The sequence below is a fragment of the Muscardinus avellanarius genome, assembly GCF_963383645.1.
Source record: "Muscardinus avellanarius genome assembly, chromosome: 15".
Taxonomy (NCBI): Eukaryota; Metazoa; Chordata; class Mammalia; order Rodentia; family Gliridae; genus Muscardinus; species Muscardinus avellanarius.
Genome location: NC_137801.1, coordinates 63420554 through 63446019, shown reverse-complemented (window position 1 = coordinate 63446019; position 25466 = coordinate 63420554). Strand labels below are relative to the sequence as shown.

The following is a 25466-nucleotide window of genomic DNA, read 5'->3' as shown; positions in this document are numbered from 1 at the left end:
GAGATTAGCTGGTCTCACTTAGCATGATATTCTTTTGTTTCATTCATTTTCCTGTGAATGATATAATTTTGTTTTTGTTTATGGCTGAATAAAATCCCATTGTGTATATAAACCACATTTTGCTTACCCATTCATCTGTTGACAGACACCTAGGTTGGTTCCGTAATTTGGCTACTGTGAATAAATAGTGCTACCATAAACATGAGTATGCATGTATCACTATAGCATTCTGACTTTGTCTTTGCAAAATTACCAAGGAGTAATATAAGTTAGATTAAATGAAGGTTCCATTCCTAGTCTTTTGAAGACCCTCCACACTAAAGTCCATAGTATTATGGAATAATACCATGTACATAGTAATCTAATACATAATATCCCACCAACAGTATGAAGAGTTCATATTTTCCCACATCCTCACCAGTATTTATTATTGCTTGTATTCTTGATAAATGCTATTCTACCTGGAGTTAGATGAAATTTTCATTTGGTTTTGATTTGCATTTCCCTAATTGCTAATGATATTAAATATTTCTTTATAGATTTCTTGGCCATTTTTGTATTTCTTCTTTTGAGAGATGTCTATTTAATTCAGTTGCCCATTTCTTGACTCGGTTGTTCTTTTGGTGTTAGTAAAAAAAAAAAATCACATGACCATCTCAATGGATACAGAAAAAACATTTGACCAAATCTAATACCTATACTTAAACTTATCAAGGTCAACCACTAAGCCAAGCAAGGGAAGGAGGGATGGGGAGGGAATGGGGTGAGAATTGGGTAGGGGCTAAATCAGTGATGTGTACATGTATGTACACACAAGTTTTTTACCCCAATATGATGCATAAATATAATGCACCAATTGTCACCTGCGGCAGCAGCAGCGAATTCACCGAGTCCACTACAGCTGCATCTGCATATCCAACAACAGTGAGTCAAATTGCGGGCCCCAGAGGAGAAATCCCAGTACTGAAATAGGTAACACACACCAGAACCAGAGAAACAAGATTTTCCATCCAACAGACAACTAAGATTAGCTATCTGTGGAGGTTCATTATTTATGTTAGTCTTATACCTATCTCTAAATTGTATTGTTTGCGTTTATTGTTGTTAATTTTTAGGATTTCTAGTTGGAATATTAATATACCTTCAGATATAGCATTTGGAAATATTTTATCCCATTCTGTCAGTAGCTTTTAACTCTGTTTGCATTGTCTTTGGATATACAATATTTTTTTTATTTTTAGGTAGTTTGTTTACCCTTCTGTTGCCTGTGCCATTGAAATCATATCCAAGAAATCACTACCAATTTCAAAGCTGTGAGGTTTTATGACCCAGATTTTCTTCTAAAAGTTTATAGTCTTAAGATTTATATTTAGGTCTTTTATCTATTTTGAGTTAATATTTGTATATGGGATTAGGTAAGGGTCCAATTTTATTCTTTTTCATGTAATTATTATTTTTCAACAATATTTAGTTAAAAGATTATTATTTCCACCACCAAATGTTCGTGGAAACCTTGTCAAAAATAACTTGACAATATAGGGAAGAATTTAGCTCTAGGCTTTTATTTAACTCCAATGGTTTATATATCTGCCTTTAGAACAGTACTACACTGTTTCAATTATTGTAGCTTTATATGGTTTGAAATCAGAAAATATATATCTTCTAGTTTTGTTCTTTTTCGAGATCGTTTTGGGTATCTAGAGTCCATATTTCATATTAGGATAGATTTTTTCTGAAAAATAAATATATAAATATATGATAGTTTCACCTAAAAAAAAAAAAAGAAAAAAAATATTCTCTGGTAAGAAAGAAAGCAAAAAGAAATATTGAAATGTTATCTTTAAGTTATCAAAACCTTGGTATCAGACAAATGAAACTGTTATGTGAGATTATCATTTTTAATTTTGGATAAACTGCTATAATACTAGATGTCAACCACTAAGCCAAGCATGGGAAGGAGGGATGGGGAGGGAATGGGGTGGGGATCGGGTGGGGGCTGACTGGGCAAAGTGTGCATGTATGTCTACAAAAGTTTTTTTGTATCCCACTATGATGTATGAATACAGTGCACCAATAAAAAAATTTAATATATATATATATATATATATATATATATATATATATATATAATGTACCAATAAAAAAATTAAAAAATTAAAACACTGAAAATAATAGATATAAAAGGAACTTATCAAATAGGTAATTTAAAATAAACTCAAAGCTGACATCATACTGAATGGAGAAAAACTGAGAATTTATTCATTATAGGCTAAGACCATGTTCTTTGTTATGAGTATTTTAAAAACAAGTCTCTAAATAATATTATTTTAAGCATAGAAAACATATATACTTATGAAATAAACAACATTTCTTTACAAATTCATCACAAAATCAAGACAAAGAAATATTCCATATGACTATTTTTCCTTAACTGAAAGTATTTCATAATTAAAAATAATAAGTGTTTAAATATGAGGTAGTTAGCAAGTCTAGCCACAAAGAAAGCAAACCAATGTTCCATGATCATCTTTTTCCCTTTCCTTAAACTTTTCATATCCTAGAACTAGGGCTGAAATGATATTCCCAGAAAGTTTAATGTTTTATCCTTTAACTTGAACCTAAGCACATAGTACTCTCTGGGTAAGCTAAAAAAAAAATCTATGTCAAGCTATGTATTCTCAAACAAAATGCCACACATGCATGAAGTCATAAAGGTAGTTATTAAAAAGCTATAAAGTAAGAAAAATCTAGTAATACTGATAACCAAAAGAGAAGAAAGCATACAAACAAAAATATCAGAAATGAAAACAATGAAATAATTATATATAAAACAAAACTTTAAAAAGCACTGAAAAACCTTATATCAATGAACTGGTAAATAGGCCAAAATGGACAATCACCTCAATTAAGATACACCAAACTAAATAAAAATAGTAAAAATATATTTATGTGTATGGATATGTGGCTTGGTGTGCATGTGTGTTTCTATTCTACTGAACACTATTATGATGTGTAAATAAAAGATGCCAACTCAATAAAATAATACTTGCCTTAAAAAATAAAAATAAAAGCTGGGCTTGGTGGTACACTTGTAATCCTAGTACTTAGGAGGCTAAGATAGGAGGATCACAGGTTCGAGAACAGCCTCAGCAATTTAGGTTCTCTGCAACCTAGTGAGACTAGGTTTCCAAATAAGAAATGAAATTGATCCAGGGGTGTAGCTCAGAGGTAGAATTCATCTGGGTTCAGTTCCCAGGACCAAATTAATAAATAAAAATAAATATAAAACTTTATATACAAAGTATTTAATTGTAAAAAATAAAAGACGATTGAATTTGACTTATTATAAAATAATAATAAATTATATAATAATAAATAATAATAAATAATAAATAAATAAATAAATAATAAATAAACAATAAATAATAAAAATTAGGGCTGGGGGTAAAGGTGAGTAGTAGAGTGCTTGCCTACCATGGATAAGGCCCTATGTTTGATTCCCAGTACCAAACACACACACAAAAATAATAATAACAATAATAAAAATAATAAGTCTTTCTAGCCCCTCTCAAAACCATACCAAATAGATTTTAAAATTTTTCTTAATGTTCAAAATTTTCCTGAAACCAAAAGAGATCAGAGGATCCCCAATATCTTCATTGAGTTTTAACTTTGATTCTAAAATCAGACAAATATAGACAATATTTGGCAAACCCAAGCCCATAGTAAACAAAAAATACAAGGAACCTATATGAGAGATATGTTGTTGGTGTGTGCCATGCCTTTTTACCTATCACAGCGATTATAAGTATTAACTTAATTATGCTCTAACTTAAGAAGTAGTGTGAAGGATACTTTAACCCAGTAAAAATGAAACTAAAATATACACTAATTTTCTACAGCTTTCTTGTGGAGTTACCATTAAATATTAAAGAAAGACTGATGTATACCCAAAAAGGAAGCTCCTTTATATTTAGTTTTTTTTTTAATTTAGAAAACTTTTTTTAGCAAAATGAGTTAAGGAAAAGCTATTGTAAATTTTCATACATATTTTACAAGAATACTTATAACTTTATGGGAGGGAAAACAATCACAACTCAGGAATTTTGTGAAATTAAAAAAAATACAATGGCCTAAAGACATACATTTTGAGAATCAACACCAGAAGACAAAAGAAAATTTCAGCTTATATATAGTTACAGGAATACTACCTAAATCATCCAAGAACCAAAAACGAGTAAGATTTTATTAAAATGGAATAAAAACACTGATAGCTATGAATTCACCCTGAGGACATAACTAACCAGTGGTAATATAGTCATTTGCAGAAAACATCAACGGTTTGCCTTTATAATGTATTTTCTCCCTGCTGATACTAGACTGCAGATTAAATTTAAATGACACATAAAAAAGTTAAAATCATCTCCTCATGAGCTAACATCATCTCCTCATGCAGTATTTCCAAGAACTTCTAAAAAGCTAAAGCATTTTTTGAAGGAGAAATATTATAGGTAAAAAAGGCAGAAATTCATCCAATTTAGAAGTGCAAAATAGAAATTGCCCTAATTTCATTCAGCATCATTATCAAAACTATTTTTTGACTTGGTGATAGGTTTGGATTTTCAAGTCAAAGGAGAACAAAAGAACATGTAATCATTTAAACATACTTACATACAGAAGGGATTATCATCATAAAACATTTGCTATATTCATTTATATAATATTGCCAAGTTCTAAAACTAGAATTTCCCTCATAAAATTTTATTACATATATTTATCAAGATACATATATCTTGATTTAGGAGTTTAGATTCAAAATGGCGACTGAGGGACACAGCACTTCTCAGTAGCTGAAACAAAGTTCAACTACCTAGATAGCAGTGTCTTAATCAACAAAATAAATACACCCCAGGAACTAAAACAGAGCCAGGTACCTCAGCAGAAACTCTGAACTCGAAGAAGAACAAAGATCGGGCACCAGACCTACTGCAAATACAATCGGGACCCCCACCGGCGGGCTGCCAGCCCGCCCAAACTGCACTCCCAAGCCCTTACTGAAATCACCTTGGCAAGATAATCCAAGACTGAAAACAGAATAGAGCCTCATCTTAAGCAGCGAGCAGCACCCACATCAGAATTCTGTGTGCTCACCAGCGACTGGATCACAACGGCACAGAGACTCCCACGGATGCCTTGACCAAGGAAGCCAGGTACCTGAGTGCATCCAGGGAAAGTGCGGGTACTAGCTTGCGCCCTAGGCCCAGCACGGGCCCGGGGCATCTGTCCCATGCCCCAGAACCCAGCACTGTCCTTGTGCACCCTGTCTGCGCCCCGGACTCCCGCTAGTGGTCAGTGCCTGTGCCACCCCCACCTCTAAATCGGAGCCTACCTTGTGTGCCTAGCTCCCACCCCCCACTGGAGCCCAGACACCAACCTTGCCAGAGGCCTGCTTTCCAGGGGGCGAAAGCTCTATGCGCCCATGAGATCTCTTCGGGCACCCAGCTTCTACTGCCCGTGGGAGGCAGAGATCATTGCTGGACACCTCGCAGTGCCTGTGCCCCCCGGACACCTGTGCACCTATCCCGCGCTCCTGGCCCACTGCTGGGAGTTCCCACCCACCCGGCAGCCTCATACTCAGTTCTAGCCTAAAACACAGCCCGACACACTGTGGAGGAGCATAGCAGCAAGCACTAGGCAGCTGCACCCACCCACACCTGGGTCCAGTAGTAGCAGCGCACCTAGCCTGCACTCTTGGAACTGGCAGAGCTCTGGCAGTAAGTGTGGGCATCCAGGAACCAGCAACCCTTTGCCCAGGACACATCTTGGGACCACACCGGCTAGCCCAGTTAGAATTTCCAGAGACACAGGAAAATCCAACGAGACACAATACCTGCACAGGACCTCAGGGGGAGGTTCCAAGTCTACTTTGGACATCCTCCACTCCTGCTGTAGGGAAGCACAGGCTGGAGTCTAGGGTGGTGAGTTCAGAGGTACTGACTACAGGTTGGAATTACGCAGAACCTGGGAATCGTACAGAATCTAATAACAGTGACACCAGACATCCTGACACATAAACTCAAAGCAGTTAAAGGAAAGAAAGGTGTCCAAACACTCAGAGTGACCTAAGAAGATAAAAATAGAGTACAAAGAAAACTAAGAGACATTGGATTGTATTCTGAAAACTATCAAAGCAATCAGATACGCAAATATTATATGGATCTGACCCCATATTTGTAAATAAGTAGGTCTGGTTTTTTTTTGTTTTTTTTTTGTTTGTTTGTTTGTTTTTTTTTACTGTTACTGTGGATGTTTTGTTTTGTTTTGCTTTTACAGTGTTTTTGTTTTGTTATGGTTATTGCTGTTTTATTTTTTTCCCCATCCTTCTTTAACTTTAACTTGTTTTTTTTATATATATTTGATAGTTTGCCTTGTTTTCTGATTTCACACAGCTGCTAGTTCCTTTTATTTTATTCTTGTCCTTTTTTCCTCTTTCTTCCTCTTTCCTTCCTTTTTTCGTTCTCCTCCTTTGATTGGTTTTTCCTCTCTTTTTCTTGGATTACATAATAGTCTTGGTATCTTGTGTGGATTTTTTTTTATGTTTTTCTGCTCCTTCCATTACCCCTCTTACAAACTTCCCCACACTAACCTATACACTCTTCTCCCCCAAAACTTTTCCCCATAATATACCTCCTTATTTAATACTCAAAATATTTCATATCTCCTTACTTACTCTACTAATGACAAGAGTCCTACTAGTTAACTCTCTCTCATTCCTAGCAAGATATTACCTTATCATACTTAAAGTCTTTCTCAACCTAAACATATCCTCTACCTAATCCGACTCCTTTACCCATCACCCCAGCTCCTCCCACATCACCCACCCTCAACACTGGAAAAGCTCTGCTGACTTGCCGATACCCCTAAACTCCTAATATTAAGATTAGACTAAGCATAATACTCACAAACGATGGGTAGAAATCAGAAAAACAGGACAGAGAACGCTACAAATATGAGAACCAGGAATTATGAAGAGACAGCAGAAATCACGAAAACTGACCTACTAGAAATGCAAGAAGGGGAGTTCAGAATCTTGATGTACAATATGATGAAAGAATTTAAAACAAGTATACAGGAGGTGAAAGGTGAGTTAGAAACACTAAAAAAGAATCAGAAATAGGTCTGGAATGAAATGAAAGAGGCAATAAGTGAAATGAAGACAGCAATAGAAAGAAATTCTGGAAGATTGGATGAAATAGAAAACAGAATATCAATATTAGAAGACAGTACATCCCAAACCAAAAACACAGTCAGCAATATACAGAAATCTTTACAGCAACAAAACCTAAACATCCAGCAAATATGGAATAATATGAAGCATCCTAATTTATGGATAATAGGCATTGAAGAAGGGATAGAGGTACAGACCAAGGGTATCTGTAATATCTTCAAGGAAATAATCTCAGAGAATTTTCCAAATGTGGAAAGAGACTTGGACCTCCATGTCCAGGAGGCATACAGAACTCCACTGAGACAGGACCAAAGAAAGACCACTCCATGCCACATAATAACCAAAATGACCAATATAGAGGCTAAGGAAGGAATCTTAAAAGCAGTGAGAACAAAAGGATGGGTGACATATAGAGGCAAAAGAATAAGAATCACCCCAGACTATACAACCCAGGTTATGAATGCTAGGAGAGACTGGTATGACGTGATTCAGACCCTGGAAGAAAATAACTTCCAAACCAAACTAATCTATCCAGCAAAACTATTATTCAAGATCAATGGTGAAACCAAAGTCTTTAAGGATAAACAGAATCTCAAAAAATTCATGAATTCAAAGCCAACACTAGAGAAAATTCTTAAAGAAATAAACCATAAGGAAGAAAAAAGAAGCAGACTTCAGAATCAGAGAAGAGAGGAAGTTAATAAGTGGGCCATTTAAGTAAAGAAGAAAGATCAAACCACCCAAGAGTAGACAGAACACAAAATGGCAGAAAACAAAAATCATATTTCAATAATATCTCTTAATGTCAAAGGACTTAACTCACCAATTAAAAGACATAGACTGGCAATGTGGATTAGGAAACATAATCCAAATATATGCTGTCTGCAAGAAACTCACCTCACAGCCAAAGACATTCACAGGCTGAAAGTGAAAGGATGGAAAAAGATATACCATGCCAACGGTGACCAAAAAAGAGCAGGGGTAGCAACCCTGATATCGATATCCAAAAAAACAGACTTTAAACTAAAATACATCAAAAGAGACAAATTAGGGCACTTCCTTTTATTAGAAGGAACAATAAACCAAGAAGATATAATGATAGTAAATATTTATGCTCCAAATGTGGGTGCAACCACATTTGTAAAACAAACCCTTCTGGACATAAGATCCCAAGTAGACCCAAATACAATAATTCTGGGAAACTTTAATACTGCTCTCACACCACAGGATGGATCTTTAAGGCAAAAGATGAGTAAAGACACTTTAGAACTAAAGGAAACCATAAACCAAATGGACCTAATAAACATTTTCAGATTATTTCAACCAGGAACTACAGAATACACATTCTTCTCAGCAGTCCATGGAACCTTCTCCAAAAGAGACCACATCCTGGGACACAAAGAAAATACCAGCAAATTCAAAAAATATAATATAATTCCTTGCATCTTTTCAGACCACAATGGAATAAAAGTAGAAATCAACAACAGGAAACTGAAAAGAAAGTATTCAAATTCATGGAGAATGAATGATACACTATTGAATGATGAATGGGTAAGAGCAGAAATTAGGGAAGAAATAAAGAAATTTATGGAAACAAATGGAAACAGAGATACAACCTACCAAAATCTATGAGACACAATGAAGGCAGTGTTAAGAGGAAAGTTTATTGCATTGAGTGCCCACATAAGAAGGACAGAGAACCACCAAGTAAAGAACCTAATGACACAACTCAAGGACCTAGAAATTCCGCAACAGTCTATTCCCAAAGCCAGCAGAAGGCAAGAAATCATTAAAGTTAGAGCAGAAATAAATGAAACAGAGAACAAAAAAACAATTCAAAGAATCAATAAAACAAAAAGTTGGTTCTTTGAAAAGATTAATAGAATTGATAAACCCCTGGCCAACCTAACCAAAAAAAAGAGAAACAACTCAAATTATCAAAATTAGAAATGAAAAAGGAGATATCACCACAGATAGTGAAGACATTCAAAAGATTATCAGAAACTACTTTAAAAATTTATACTCCAATAGACTTGAAAACCTGGAAGAAATTGATAGATTTCTAAGCATAGTTAACCTTCCTACACTAAGCCAAGAGGACAGAGCAAGCCTAAACCAACCAATAACAACCAAAGAAATAGAAACGGCAATAAAAATTCTTCCACCAAAGAAAAGCCCAGGCCCAGATAGGCTCCCAGCTGAATTCTACAAAACCTTCAGTGAACAACTAATACCAATACTTCATAACATGTTCCGGGAAATTGAAAGAGATGGAACTCTCCCAAATTCCTTCTATGAGGCCAGTATCACATTAATCCCCAAACCAAATAAAGATACCTCAAGAAAGGAAAACTACAGACCAATATCCTTAATGAACATAGATGCAAAAATTCTAAACAAAATACTAGCTATACGCATTCAAAACTATATCAAGAGAATAATGCATCATGACCAAGTCGGTTTCATCTCTGAAAAACAAGGCTGGTTCAACATACGCAAATCAATACATGTTAATCACCACATAAATAGAACCAAGAACAAAAACCACATCATCATAGCAATAGATGCTGAAAAAGCATTCGACAAAATCCAACACCCATTTATGTTAAAAACACTGCAAAAAATGGGGATAGAAGGAAAGTACTTCAACATCATTAAGGCAATATACTGTAAACCCAAAGCCAACATTATATTGAATGGAGAAAAACTGCAAGAATTTCTGCTAAAGTCAGGAACAAGACAAGGATGCCCACTATCACCACTCCTTTTCAATATAGTCCTTGAGACTCTTGTTGTAGCAATAAGACAAGAGAAAGAAATCAAAGAAATTCACATAGGAAGAGAGGAATTAAAATTATCCTTATTCGCAGATGACATGATCCTTTATCTGGAAGACCCAAAGAACTCAACCAAAAAACTTCTGGAGCTGATTGACAAATTCAGCAAAGTTGCAGGATACAAAATCAACCTAAAGAAATAAGTGGCTTTTCTTTATGCCAACAATGAATCCACAATGAAAGAAACAAAGAAAACAATTCCATTCACTATAACTTCAAAACCAATAAAATACCTAGGAATAAACCTAGCCCAAGATGTAAAAGACCTCTACAACAAAAACTATAAAACATTAACGCCGGGCGTGGTGGCGCACGCTTGTAATCCCCGCGCTTGGGAGACAGGAGGATCGCGCAGGTTCGAAGCCAGCCGCGCTGGCGTAAGAGACCCTGTTTCAAAAATATAAAATAGGTCTGGGAGTGTAGCCCGGAGGAAGAAGGGCTTCCAGGAACCCCGGTACCACAAAAAAAAAAAAAAAAACTATAAAACATTAAGGAAGGAAATTGAAGAAGACCTTGGAAGATGGAAAGATCTCCCGTGCTCATGGATAGGTAGAATAAATATCATCAAAATGGCCATTCTGCCAAAACTGATCTATAGATTCAATGCAATTCCCATTAAAATACCGGTGACATTCTTCAGAGACCTAGAAAAATCAATCATGAACTTTATATGGAGATAGAAAAGACCCAGAATAGCCAAAGCAATTCTCAACAATAAGAAACATGCAGGAGGCATTACAATCCCAGACTTCAAACTATACTATAAAGCAATAGTAGTAAAAACAGCATGGTACTGGCACAATAACAGATATACTGACCAGTAGATTAGAATAGAAGATACAGAAACAAACCCACACATCTTTAGTCAATTAATCTTTGACAAAGGGGCCAAACACATACGCTGGAGAAAAGACAGCCTTTTCAACAAGTGGTGCTGGGAGAACTGGCTAACCATTTGTAAAAAGACGAATCTAAACCCCTATATCTCACCAAACACAGGAATCAACTCAAGATGGATCAGACTTAGAAATTAGACCTGAGACTGTGAAGTTAGTAGAGGAGAGCATAGGTTCAACACTACAACATATTGGCACAGGCAGTAACTTTCTCAACAAAACCTCCAAAGCTCAGGAAATTAAAGCAAGAATAAACAAGTGGGATAACATCAAACTAAAAAGTTTCTTCTCATCAATGGAAACTATCAATAACCTAAAGAGGAAGCCTACAGAATGGGAAAAGATCTTTACCAACCACCATTCTGATAGGGGGCTAATATCCAGAATATACAAAGAGCTCAAAAGACTCTACACTCGCAAAACAAACAACCCAATCAAGAAATGGGCAAATGAACTAAATAGACACTTCACAAAAGAAGAGATACAAAGGGCCAATAGATACATGAAAAGATGTTCTTCATCACTGGCCATCAGGGAGATGCAAATCAAAACTACACCAAGATTCCATCTAACACCAGTCAGAGTGGCAAGCATAAAGAAATCAAACAACAACAAATGCTGGCGAGGATGTGGGGAAAAAGGAACTCTTTTACACTGTTGGTTGGAATGCAAACTAGTTCAGCCACTATAGAGATCTGTGTGGAGATTCCTAAGAAAGGTGGGAATAGATCCACCATATGATCCAGCTATACCACTCCTGGGTATCTTTCCAAAGGGGTTGAATTCAGATAAATACAGTAACACATGCATACCTATGTTCATAGCAGCACAATTTGTAATAGCCAAAATATGGAACCAACCCAGATCTCCATCAACAGATGAATGGATAGCAAAACTTTAGGAAATACACACAATGGAATTCTATTCAGCCATAAAGAAGAACAAAATTATATCATTTGCAAGAAGATGGAAAGCCCTGGAGAACATTATGTTAAGTGAGATCAGCCAAGCACAGAAGGAGAAGGTACATATGTTTCCTCTAATATGCCCAAACTAGGAAACACAGAGGATACCAGTGGGACTCCAGATAATGGAGGGGAAATATCAGCAAAGTTTGAATGGAAAGATAGGAGAGGAGGAAGGCTGATCTTGATTAATGAGGGTCTACATCTGAACATGTGTAAAATTATGAATATGACATGGTTAACCTGGACAAACATTGGTGGGAGGGGGGGAAGGGAAAACGGGGGCGGGGGGGAGAGGGCACCAAATATAGTTTAAATGTATACTATTTATGTTCAATAAAAAATTGTTTAAAAAAGATACATATATCTTGATTTAGGAGATCAGAGACTTTGTGATTTGTTATGGGACAAAAAATAAGTGACATAACATAAATGAGGATAAAATAAATGAAGTAGTAGCCACTTGTCTATATCATTCTCATTATTTTCAAGACACTCTATCTTATATTAACAATAAAAGTCAGTTTTAAAATTTTTCTAAATTGCACTTTGTAGGTCCAGCTATTAAAAAAGTAGTAGAATAATCTATTTCAAGGGGAAAGTCATTTTACTGAAACTGTATTAATATAAACAAGAAGTCAAGCATTATATCAAGCAAAGGATATATACATATATTTGTATATATATGTTGAATATTTATATATATATATGTTTAAACATATATATGCTAAATATATATATAGATATATGTTTAAATATATATGATTATGATCCTAAATATATTACTTATTTTGTAGGGATTTTACAAGTCTAAGTCTAAGTCTAAGATACAGCTTCCCTTTAAATAAAATAAATATAATTTTTGGACTAAAATTTATAATTAAATATTTAAATAGCACTCATATTCTAATACTAGAGTTACACGTTTTCTTAAATATAAATATATTTTCATGTTTTCCAATGTTTAGTATTTTAACATTATAGAACTAACTGTAGCACACTGTATTATCGTTTATACCTTGATGTCATAAAGACATGATACAGCCAGTCATGGTGGTGTATGCCTGTAATTCCAATACTTGGGAGGCTGAAACAGAAGGATCACAAGTTTGAGGACAGCTTCAGCAACTTAGCGAGGCCCTCAGCAATGTGGCAAAACCCTATTTCAAAATAAAAAATAAAAAGGGCTGAGGGTGTAGCTCAAAGGTATAATGTCCCTGGGTTCAATCCCCTTCAATCCCCAGTAACACAAACAAAAAAAGACATAATATTGTATGCAGATCCTCCACCACATTTAAGAAAAACAATGTCACCCTTTCCTTTGAGGTCCTCTATGTCTTTCCCTAGTCTCATGTCTCTCAGAAGTAGTTATTATCTTGTTTTTTTTGTATATCAGTTTCTTGTTTTCTCTGTAGTTTTACTGGGTGTTTATGATCCTAAATATATTACTTATTTTGTAGGAATTTTACTTTTATAAGTATCTATCATGTGCTAGGTATTATGCTAAGTACAGGGATCCAAAGATTGGTCAGAGTTCCAATACTAAAAATTTTATGATCCAGTAAATTTCGCTTAAGAATAAGATAAGCCAGCCAGGTGTCATGGCACCCACCTGTAATCCCAGTACTTGAGAGGCTGAGACAGGAGGACTGCATGTTTGTGGCCAGCCTCAGCATTTCCTGAGGTCCGCTGCAACTTAGTGAGACCCTGTTTCAAAACAAAAAATAAGATAGGGCAGGGAGTGTAGATCAAAAGATAGAATGCTCTCAGGTTCAATCTCTAATACCATAAAAAGAAAAAAAAGAAGACAGTTGGAGACAATTCAGAGATGAATAATTGTTAGTAAATAAAGACACTCCCAATGGGTGCAATATATATATATATATATATATATATATATATATATATATATATATATAAATAATTTTGTGTGTGTGTGGTGCTGGGGGTATATCTACCTCCGGGATATACCCTCAGACCTATTTTATACTTTATTTGGAAAAAGGTCTCACTAAGTTGCTGAGATCCTCACTAAGTAGCTGAGGATGGCTTCGAACCTATGCAATACTCCTGTCTCAGCCTCCCAAGCACTGGGATTACAAGCATGTGCCACCATACCCAGCTATATTAATGAATTTTGAAGATACTAAAATGATGCAAAATGAGTATAAAATACAAATCTTTTTTTTTTTTTTTTTTTTTTTGGTAGTACTAGGGATGGAACCCAGGAGCCTTCTACCTCCAGGCTACACTCCCAGACCTATTTTATATTTTATTTGGAAACAGAGTATCTTAAGCCAGTGAAGACTGGCTTCCAACCTGCGTGATCCTCCTGTCTCAGCCTCCCAAGCGCAGAGATTACAAGCGTGCACCACCATGCCTAGTGAAATACAAATCATTTTTTAAAATATTTATTCAGAATTTAGATCAGGTGAATTTAGTTCTATTCAAAACTTTTCCCAATACTAGAATAAAAAAGATACTTTTCAAATTTGGGGACAGTTTAATAATATGGTAATAAAAGATAGTAATCAGTCTCTGTGTAAAAAGAAAGAACTAATGATACCAGTAGTTCTACATAAAAGATGAAAACACAAATTGGTTTGAAAATGTGATAAATTAATTAATTTAGTTCCATAATAATTTTACCACAGACACTATCTAGCCCAAAATGGATGGCCCTTCATGTACATACTTCATTCTCCTACACAAGATATTCTGCAAATAAGAGGGAGTAATAACATAGTATATTTTCAGAAACTAGCTGCCCCTGCAAATCACTGGTGCTTAAATGATAAAGCAAGTAATTATAATTCTAGCCCTCAACAGAAATGATCAAATTAAAATTATTTTTAAAACCTTGAATTTGAACAATTTCTAATTTTAGAAATATTTAACTATACACAATGTATAAACATGTTAAAATACAACTCTATAACACTCAAGTGACCTCACTGGCTATCTGACCTCCACCCTTATCCCCCAAAATATAACAACCATTAAATAGTTATGGGTTTTATTACAGGTTCTTATTTAGAATATCTGCTTGTGGATAAAATCTTAGTGTGTATATAAACTGGCGGTCATCTTTCATTAAAATTCTAGCTATATAAATGTGGCTCTATCCTATGAGAAAATATATAGTTTAACAGTTTAGAGTTTTACCTCCCAAGTACCTTCTGGAAATGATGCATTCTGACAATAATTCCTATTTCCGTAATCTCAGAAGATAAGCACCTTTAATCATACACTGAAAGAGTGAGAGGCAAAAGGTTAAGGCAATCGTGAAAAATGTACTTACCGGTTTGATTCGAAGCTGTCCACCCACAACCTCAAGAATAGCATGTCTTCTGGATACTCTCTTGTCTGTTATCTACAGGAGGAAAATCAAAATTTCAAATACAGCTGCCTCCTTAATAAGCAACAAAACAGAACCTCAACAGTGTTTCTGAAGTCAGTAGTCTAGATATGAAATGTATCATTCATTCACAACTGCACATCAAAATGACTGCCCCTCATTCAAGAGATGATGAAACAACTCAGAGATTCAGACCTGCCCAAAGTCAGGTGAGTAAATGACAGAGCCAAGACAAACCTGGGATCAAACAGATGCTAAAACCTTACACAATAGTTTCCATTCATGACAGATAGTGAGTGGACATTCATAAAACGAGGAAACATATGTAGTATGTATGTATTATAAAGCATTTCAAAAACAGCAAATATATGTTATAATGAGCAAGGTTTTGTTTTTTTGTTTTGTTTTTTGCAGTACTGGGGATGGAACCCAGAAGCACTCTACCTCCGAGCTACACCCCCGGTCGTATTTTTAGTCTTTTTATTTTTATTTATTTTTTTTTTGAAACAGGATCTCACTGAGTTGCAAAGGGCCTCACTAAGTAACTGAGGTTGTCTGTAAACTGCTTTCCTCCAGCTTCCACCTCCCGAATGCTGGGATTACAAGATTGCACAACCATGCCCGACTTGAGCAAGGTTTTAAAAAGAGGCAGTGTGGTAAATGTGAAGGCTGTAACCACACGTGCTGGGGTCAGGCAGACCTGCATTTATGTTCTCAGGCCATCAGGAGTAGTTAAGAAAACAGGAAGGCAAGAGACAGAATAGTAAAATGAAAGCATTTGCAGTGAAGAAGAGGTGTGCATATATACATTTGCTTCCTATTTGTAGCCAACAGTGTTCTACTTTCCCTTACAATCATTTCTACAAACCAAAGGTTAAAAATCATTTGCATTGTGATGAAAATAATCAATTTTTCTACTTTACTGTGAACATATTAAGATCACCTTTTTTTAAGAGCATCATTTTTTATTTGTGGTGGGTACAGATCAAAAGCACTCTAATCACCAACCTCACTAAACACTGCAGTTATTGACCCATCTCTTGGTCACCTCTGGTTTTATCCACAGCAGGACCAAGGAAGCATAAATAAAGTTAAGCTCATTAGTTCTGCAAAATATTGCAAAAATATGAAACTGCAAGGGTCAGCAGCATTCATTTTTTTCAAAATAGGATCGTAATTCTACACTTAAGACCTGACTACATATACAAGTAGTAACATGAACATCACAACAGAAGTATCACATAGATGAACATTCCATAAAACCAAAGTTAATTTTTAAAATCTTTTCTAAAATAAATATCTTAAACATTCCCTTTTAAAATATATCTACTACCATTACCCCTAATGGATATTTCAGAAAGGTAAATATAAACTAATAATCTAACTTTGAAAGAAAAAAAGAGGACAGAAATTTAGAGTATACTTTAGTAAGCCAAAATACAAAGCAGTTATTTGATTGCTCATTTTATCACTTGCATAGAATTTTCACTTAAATGTTGAGATTTAACATAAAACTGTCATGGTTATTCACATTTTACATACTTATAAATTGAGAATCTAAAGAAGTAACTCAAGTAAGGCACTCTTCAAGTAGGAAGTATTCCAAATATATATTCTTTTTAATAAAACTAAATAATATATGAGAAGAACATTCATACACAACTATAGCTACATATAATTATCTGAAAGTAATCAAAAGAAAGGAAAATTATTCTGTGGCACATAGTATAAAAATTCTACTTTTTAACTTGAGTACCAAGATATTATTGTTACTTCAATAATACAAATGGATTTTCTAACCAACAACATTAAACTACCACTTAAAAACCATGATATGTAATAATGGTTCCTGTAACAGTCCATCTGAGGTTTGTTTTTTTCCTTTTTTAAACTATTCTTGCAGGAGGCTATAATGGGCTTTTCCTATCTCAGTCTTCCTTTGAAGTAGGTTTTACTAACACTAGGAAGATAAAGATTTCAAATAATATAAAAGAACAATATGACCTCTAGTGGATACATGATTCCATAACAGTGTAATTTCATTGCAAACTGGACTTCTCCAGTATACAGAGTACCAAAAAAGTGCTTTTAACAGTCTTTGAAATTAACATCATTCATTAACATTTAGCTATACTAGTCCTTTAAGTCAAACCTCTAAATAGTATGCTATAACCATTTGTACTTTCTTTAAAAGATGTAAAAGGTTTAATAACTTATTATTAAAACATTTAAACTTCAGGCTGAGGCTATGGAATGAGATGAGAATGAGGTAACTAGATTAGCCTAAAGATCTGGTGACTTGCCTTATTCATCAGCCACTCACTGCGCCTTGCACAAAGTGAACATACAATACCTTTGTATTACTCTACCAACAGTAATAGCCAAGGCACTGGTCTATACATAACATGTATCAACTCTTTCAGTGTCCAGAAACCTATGGAGAAGGTGCTACCATCATCATTTTAAAGAAAGTGCAGAGAAAATGGGAAGTTCAGAGAGGTTAGGCAACTACTTAATTACACAGCTAATAACCAGTGGGGCCAGGATTTGAACCCAAAGAATCTGATTCCAGAGCCACCCTTGGTTTTGTTGTTGTTTTTTGTTTTGGGTTTTTTTTGTTTGTTTGTTTTTTGTATTTTGGTACTGGGGATGGAACCCAGGGGCATTCTACCTCTGCGCTCCACCCCCAGCCCTATTTTTTATTCTTTATTTTGAAACAGGGTCTCACTAAGTTGCAAGAGGCCTCACTAAGTAACTGAGGCTGGCCGCGAACCGCAATCCTCCTGTCTCAGCCTCCCAAATGCTGGGATTACAAGTGTGTGCCACCACGCCTGCTTTTAAATATTATCTACATAGTTTAACTGTCTACACTAGAATCAAATAAAGAACCAGAAATAAAGCAAAAATAGCTATTTGATAGTCAGTGAGACACACTGAGAAGATTCGGGCTCTAAATAAAGCCCCAAAAGATCTTCAGGCTTCCATTTGGTCCTACTTCATCTAATGGTATATACAAATCTAGTTAAGATTTTATTCAAATTCCAGTTTTCTATTCACACTAGAAAATAAAGAAGATAGGATTTAGGTGGCAGAGGATTGACAATGGAGAAAAAAATGCCTGATGTCACTGTGGCATTTTAGAAAAGCTACTAAAAACATAAAAACCTAAGGACTCAAAAACAATCTGTTGGCTAGAGGCTTTTGGGGGGCAAATGTCATAAGACACTTCAAAATATATGGAATATATACCCAAGTTTACATACTGATTACTGCAAGTCACCACACTTAAAGTTTCAGTTAAAAGCCAGATATTTCACATTTTAGGAAGCCATAAAAGTTAAAATTGAGGCATTTCCATTCCTGTAGAATAATTGTATCCTCCTAAACTCTAATTACACCCCACGCTTTTCCAAGCAGTTAAAGAAATCAACAAATAGACCAAAAGCAACAACAAAGAAACCCTGCCCATATCCCATATCTAAAGTACAACTAGGCTATGAAGACTACTTAAGCCTTGAAATCATATCTAAGAGGGAGAAAAAATGCCAGCACCAGCAGATGAAGCTCCAGATGTATGCTGTGTGCTATAGCAGAAAGCCAGGTGGCAACTGGGAGGGAGAGAGCAAAAGGGAGTGGGGAACTAGGGGTGCTGGAACAGAGACCATCACCTCAGGAAAAGTGAGTCCCACCTCGAGAAGGACATACTAAAAAACACCCAATGTTTCTGAGGCCCAGCTAATAAGGAATCCAAAAGAAGAGGCTTAAAAATATGTGGAACCAGGATTAGGAAGCTCAGAAAAGACACCACTTCTACAGGAGAAGAGGACACTTGGAAGAGAGAATACATCCAATTGCATAGATTTTGGCATCTAAATACCATTCCAAACTTAGAGATTCTAGAATACTTCGGAGAAAAGATTCATTCCCAATCCAGAGGGAAGTATAATATGGACCTACGACAACTTGTGTTCCAGAGGACAAGGTAATGCCTCAAAGACTGATGGGTACATGTCAACAGGACAGAGACAGCAGTGTTATGAGACTTTCACTGGATAAATTTTTGGAACAAAATTAGGCATCAACATAACTAATGATAATAGTGAAAATATTGCACATTGAATATCAAAATAGTCTACAAGTTCATACCCAACTCAAGAAAAAGGGTGGGGTCAGAAAGAAAAGCACTCTTTTACTTTTCAAAAAATGCCAGCTAAAGTAGAAGTCATAGAACCTAAAAATTTTATGACTGCCAATCTTATAACTACCAATGTCATAATTAACTTGGTAAAAATCAAGCAATACTAACTTTCAGGAGGCTTGTTGGGAAAAACATTGATAAAGCCTCAGATTGTCCTACAAATTATTTGCAAAGAAGACATTATCTTCTTCACTGATAGCAGATATACCACTCCCAAATGGTAACACTTACCTACAAACAGCAAGACAAACTGATTAATGTGCATCCTGATAAGGTGCTCTGAGTCCACCATCACCTACATAGTATCCTACCTAAAAATATTTCAAATTAAATGAAAGCAATAAAACAAATCATAACTGGGAACATTTAAGAAACAACTGGTCTGGACTTATAAAAGTATTCATACTAAGAAGAAAGGCAAAAACACTATTCCAGATTAAAAAAAATAATACTTAACTGGATTTTGAGTTTTAAAAAATGTTAAAAAGAATATTATTGGAAAATCTGAATAAAACTAAATATGAAATATTAAATTTACTAGATTAAATAAATATAAAATTTTTAGAATGTAATGACTATATATAGTGTATACAGTTATTTAAAAATACTCTTGTTCTTAAGTGATATATGTTAAGATATTTAGGGATAAAGTGCCATAATGCATTCAGTGTGCTTTCAAAAGTGTTCAGAAGAAAAGAAAATGTGTATACATACATATGCATTACAGAACAGAAAAAAAAATGCCTTTTTAAATTGTCACATGGTATGTAGCCAATAGAAATCATGATTAATAAAAATTAATATATTGATACTAGATATCCCAATCCAAATTCATTTATGTTCAATAATCAGAGAAAGAGTATTAGAAAAAAGCTAACTAAATTGAGCATTCAAATATAAGAACTTATTCTAATGTTAGAACAATTGTACGGGATATGGTAGGAGTTTAGAAAAAGAATTCACAGACTGATTTTTCACTACCTGAAGTGCTGAAATCACTTCTATCCTTTGGTATCAACAGCTAAAATAAAAAGTGATTTTTTTCCAGATATTTTAGGGGGCAGAAAACCCCTTTTCTTTGAATTCTTTATACTGTTTCTTAAAAAGGAAGAGAGTTCTCTGCTTTAACATCCCTTTTATATTGATACCACATAAATCCCTTACCTTTTATTTCCTGATTCTTATCTGAATGATTCATCTGTTACAAAGTACATAGAAATTCTCTATTTTTACCATGTGAACATTGCACTAGAAGAAAAGATCAAAAATGAAAACACAAAAGAACTGTTTGTGATATTTTCATTTCCAAATATTTATTTTGGCATTTCCAGAAGTCAAGCAAGTAGAATATTTTTCTTTTGCTACCAGCAGAAATGCTTAGCTATTCTAAATCACATCTCTGACCTGTTTACTATTCTCAGAAATTTAAAGGTAAAAAAACAAGGCAGAATGGAATAAAAGTAGAGAAGCTACTAGATCCTGAAATAAATAAAATAGTACCTTTTCATTTCATTTTATACAATATTTATTGAAAACAAATATAATATTAAAAACCAATACATTAGTTTTTCTTAAAATCTTTTCCTAGAGAAATTCCTGAATATCATAAGCAGGTATATATATTGCATGAACTGAATGTTCCTGAGACAGGGAAGGAAGTGAAGGTCCTATTTCCTCCATAAAGGTTTCCCATCAAATTCAAGCTGCTTTGGAAGAATTGTTCCATCAATGACCAACTTCAGGAGCTGCTGACTCTAGTAACCTCCTTGCAAGTGCAATAGATCTGAACTTGACCAACTTCTGATCCTTCTGGGGTGGCAGTAGTGAGACATTCTAGCATCTTTTGAGGACAAGCACAGACAAACCCAAGGAACTCGGACAGATCACCATGTTAAGTGCAAACCCCAGGGCCTAGAGCGAAGAACTGACAAGAGGGGTAATACAGAAACCTTGAGATCCTGCGCAACCGCCGACAACCCTGTGTGAGCCTACCTGCCTTTGTCTAAGGCTGTGCTCCTCACTTCGAGCTCAGCAAACAGTCCAGGGGCCCTAACCCATGTTATGTCTCCCTTGTGCTCAAGCGTGTGCAAAGCCAGTGTGAATGGTATTATCCCCTCTTCCCGATATCTACCTCAAACTGAAAAGAACCCTCTAGTGAGCGATCACCCCAAGAGCTGGAAACTGGTCACACTGAAAGCTGGTGACACCGAAAAGAGTTCAGTAATATAAAAAGAGCTATTCTTTGCTTTTCCACAATTTTATCTTGAATTGGGCAAAAGAACTTCATGCTGACTGGTAACATTCCCATTTAGCCTGGTTCTTATAAACATACAAATAGAAAATAGGCAAGATGTGTTTGTTTTTTCAAAGACTACATTAATAAAAATTATCTTGTATAATACTTTATAATTACAGTCCCTTCCCAGAAGATTATCTAATTTACTCTATCAACAACAGACAAGTAAAATATAGACAAACTCAAATTTTCTTAGTAGAGAAAAACTAAAATCATCTAGTACTGGGCTTGAGCCAGTATTATGAGAAATTCATAAACCTAAAAGAGAAATATGGGTGAGAGCTATTTAGCATAATTTGCATAACATTCTTTCCTTATTTTTTGTGTTAGGTGTATAGAAGTAAATAACATTAAAAAGTAAATGTGAAATTGAATCCAAACTGGTTGCTGTAAAAAAGGTCTACAAACCATAGAATATTTGTATTCTATGTAACTGCTGACTCCAGAGCTCAGTCAACACTAAGACTTTGTCATAACATTTAATGAGAAGTTGGTCTTAGCCAGGCTTATAATCCCAGTACTTGGAAGACAGGAGGATTGTAGGTTGAAGGACAGCCTCAGCAAGCAGTGAGACTTTCATCATCTTAGTGAGACCCTGTTTCAAAATAAAACAAATATAAGGTAGGACTAGTAGCTCAGAGGTAGAATGTCCCTGGGCTCAATCCCCAGTACCACCCAAAAAAGTAGTAGTAGTAGTAGTAGTAGTAGTAGTAGTAGTAGTGCGTCTTACTCTTCATCAGAACAAGTTAGTTGATATAAAATGTTTAACATTATTGTACTTGAAATGTACCAAAGGCCAATTTCTGATGTTAGAAAAAGGTAAATCTAAAGAAATGGACTTGATCTTGGCCAGACTCTCCAATTTACTAACTAGTTCTCCTTTAAAGGTTATTAATTTACTGATTGTGAAACGTACTTTGGAACTTGTGAATATACTTTCCCAAAAGAATGATGGTATAAATGGTAGCCAAGTTATCAGGCGGCCTCTTAAACACCTTTTTAATCTATAATATTTATAAAATATGAATCACTTAGATTTTTAAAGTAAAATCCAATGGTTTCTGAGCTACTATTTCAAACTTGCTGAAATGTTAGCCAATAGGATGAAACTGTGTTTAACTTGGTGACATTAAAATTTCTACTCACCCAACCTGTTCGGCTTGCAATGCTACTTGCATAATGAAAGCTATAAAAGGATGAGAACATCATCTTCATTGTTAATAAACTGTGATAGAGGCTGCACTGTGAGTAAAAACAAAAGAAGAACTTAGGAAAATGAAACTGGATTAAATCTCCATTTGGTGCTTAGAAAAACTGACATCCTGAAACGTTACTTTTTTCATTCAGTATGATTCAGCAGATATCTCTTAAAAACTTATTCTGTGTCAAACATCCTACTTAGTGTGTTTAGAAGTGGTTTTGTATTCTGGCTTTGCAGTAGATTTATCTTCAGAGCTTTTGAATATAGAATTATTCAGATACTACTTACAAAATCAAATTACCAGAGAAAGGAGTTCATAAAAAATATGGAGGCATGTAAGAAAATAGGATATTCAGGTTGAGTAGTAGAAAGAAAGGAAGGATTTGGAAGCATTGATTTAGAAATATATTTACGTGAAAAGCAGTGTATTACACATTTACTAGAATGGCCAACATCCAAAACACTGACCAAACGCTGGCAAAGATATGGAGCAACAGGAACTCTCCTTGGTTGCTGGTGGGAATGCAAATAGTACAACCACTATGAAATACGGTTTGGCAGTTTCTAACAAAACTTAACACTCTCTTACAAGGCAACCCAGCAATTATGCTCCTTAATATCTGCCCAAATAAGTTAAAACCTTACTACATAAAATCTTGCAAGTGAATGTTTATAGCTAGATTATTTCTAATTGCTAAAACTCAGAAGCAACCAAAATGCCCTTCAGTAGGTAAATGAATAAACTGTGATACATTCAGAAAATGAGATGTTACTCATCACTAAAAAGAAAAGAGCAATCAAGATATAAAAAGACAAGCCAGATGTGGTGGTGCAAGCCTGTAATCTCAGTATTTGGGAGGCTGAGACAGGAAGATCACAGTTCCAGGACAGCCTCAGCAACATAGCAAGATTCTCAGAGCAACCTCGGGAAACCATATTTCAAAAGTAAACAAACAAAAAAAAATTCTTTTTAAAAATTAGCTATAGCTATAGCTCAAAGGCAGAATACCCTTAGGTTCAATCCTCAGTAACAAACACGTGTGTGTGTGTGTGTGTGTGTGTGTGTGTGTGTGTGTGTGTGTGTGAAGACATGTAGGAACCTTAAATTCATATAATTAAGTGAAATCTGAAAAGGCTACATAGTGTATGAGTCTAACCATATGACATTATGAAAAAGGCAAAAGTACAGAGGATGCTAGAAGTTTGGGAGAGGGAAGGACAAACAGAAACAGAGAACTTTCAAGGCAGTGAAGCTATTCCATATGCTACTACAATGATTGCGGATACATGCCATGGTACACTGGTCAGAACCCAGAGTACACAATCCCCAAAGTGAACCCTAATGTAAACTATAGACTTTGGGAAATACTGATGAGTCAATATAGATTCATCAATTGTAGTAAATGTATCAGTGCAAGATAATGATTGTAGGGGAGGCTGTGCATTCATGAGACTGGAAGCCATGTGAGAACTCTATACTTTTCATTCAATTTTGCTATGGATCTGAAACTACTCAATAAAGTATACCTTTTAAAACTAGTATATCAGAAAGCAATGTTTTTAAAAGTTAGAGGATGGTAAAGTGATAATGTGATTATTCTACAAGTCTAGTCAGAATTTATACAGTTTTCAAATATGCCATACATGTTCAAATCTTACAGCCTTAAATCATACATTTGATTTGGCTTAAGAACTCTTCCCTCCCTACAACCAGAATTTTGGTACACATTATCTGTGTACCAAACAGATATTCTGTTCTAATACTTCAAAGTCTAGCTCAATATGTCACAGAGTTCAGGAAGTTCACCCTGACCCTTCATCATAATCATGAGTTCTTATATTTCTCTGTACCATGTAACATCATTCTTTTGGGCTCCTGGTATTGAATTTTTTTCTTAAACATCACCTTTAAAAAACCAGGCATTGCATCTAAACATCCAGATTTCTTACTATTTTTTAAAAAATACTTTTATTCCCTGGCTTGGTGGCCCACGCTTGTAATCCCCACACTTGGGAGGCGGAGATAGTAGGATTGCACAGGTTCGAAGCCAGCCGTGCTGGCTTAAGAGACCCTGTTTCCAAAAATAGGATAGGTTTGGGAGTGTAGCCTGGAGGTAGAAGGGCTTCCAGGAACCCCAGTACTACAAAAAAAAATTTAAAAAAATTAAAAAATACTTTTATTGGTGTATTAAAGGTTCACATCATAATGCAATTCATAGTTATAGTGACACACATGCGCACAGCACTTGGTGGGCTTTCCCCTGCTTACTACTCTTTAAAAAACAATATAACATGCTACCAGGTAGAACTGAGGGTGAGCAGCAGAGATTGATTAGAGAACCTTCTCTCTGTGACCTCATCCTGAGGTGGAGCTGTTACTATTTATTATTGTCCTTAAATTGCTCTTCTTTAATCCCTCCCACTATGCTCCCTCATTCATCCTAATTTTCCTATACTCTCTCTTAAGCAACCATGGAATATATTCAT

General features: G+C 35.1%; 1 protein-coding gene across 1 annotated transcript in view; it reads right to left on the bottom strand.

The window, feature by feature from the left end:
• Window positions 1-25466, bottom strand: part of APLF (aprataxin and PNKP like factor) — a gene marked incomplete at both ends in the record, with an annotated part of 86795 nt that overhangs the window by 58725 nt on the left and 2604 nt on the right. Inside the window, one exon of the mRNA XM_080711941.1 lies at window positions 15228-15299. Coding sequence (XP_080568067.1) covers window positions 15228-15299 — 72 coding nt within the window. The remainder of the gene's footprint in view (window positions 1-15227; window positions 15300-25466) is intronic.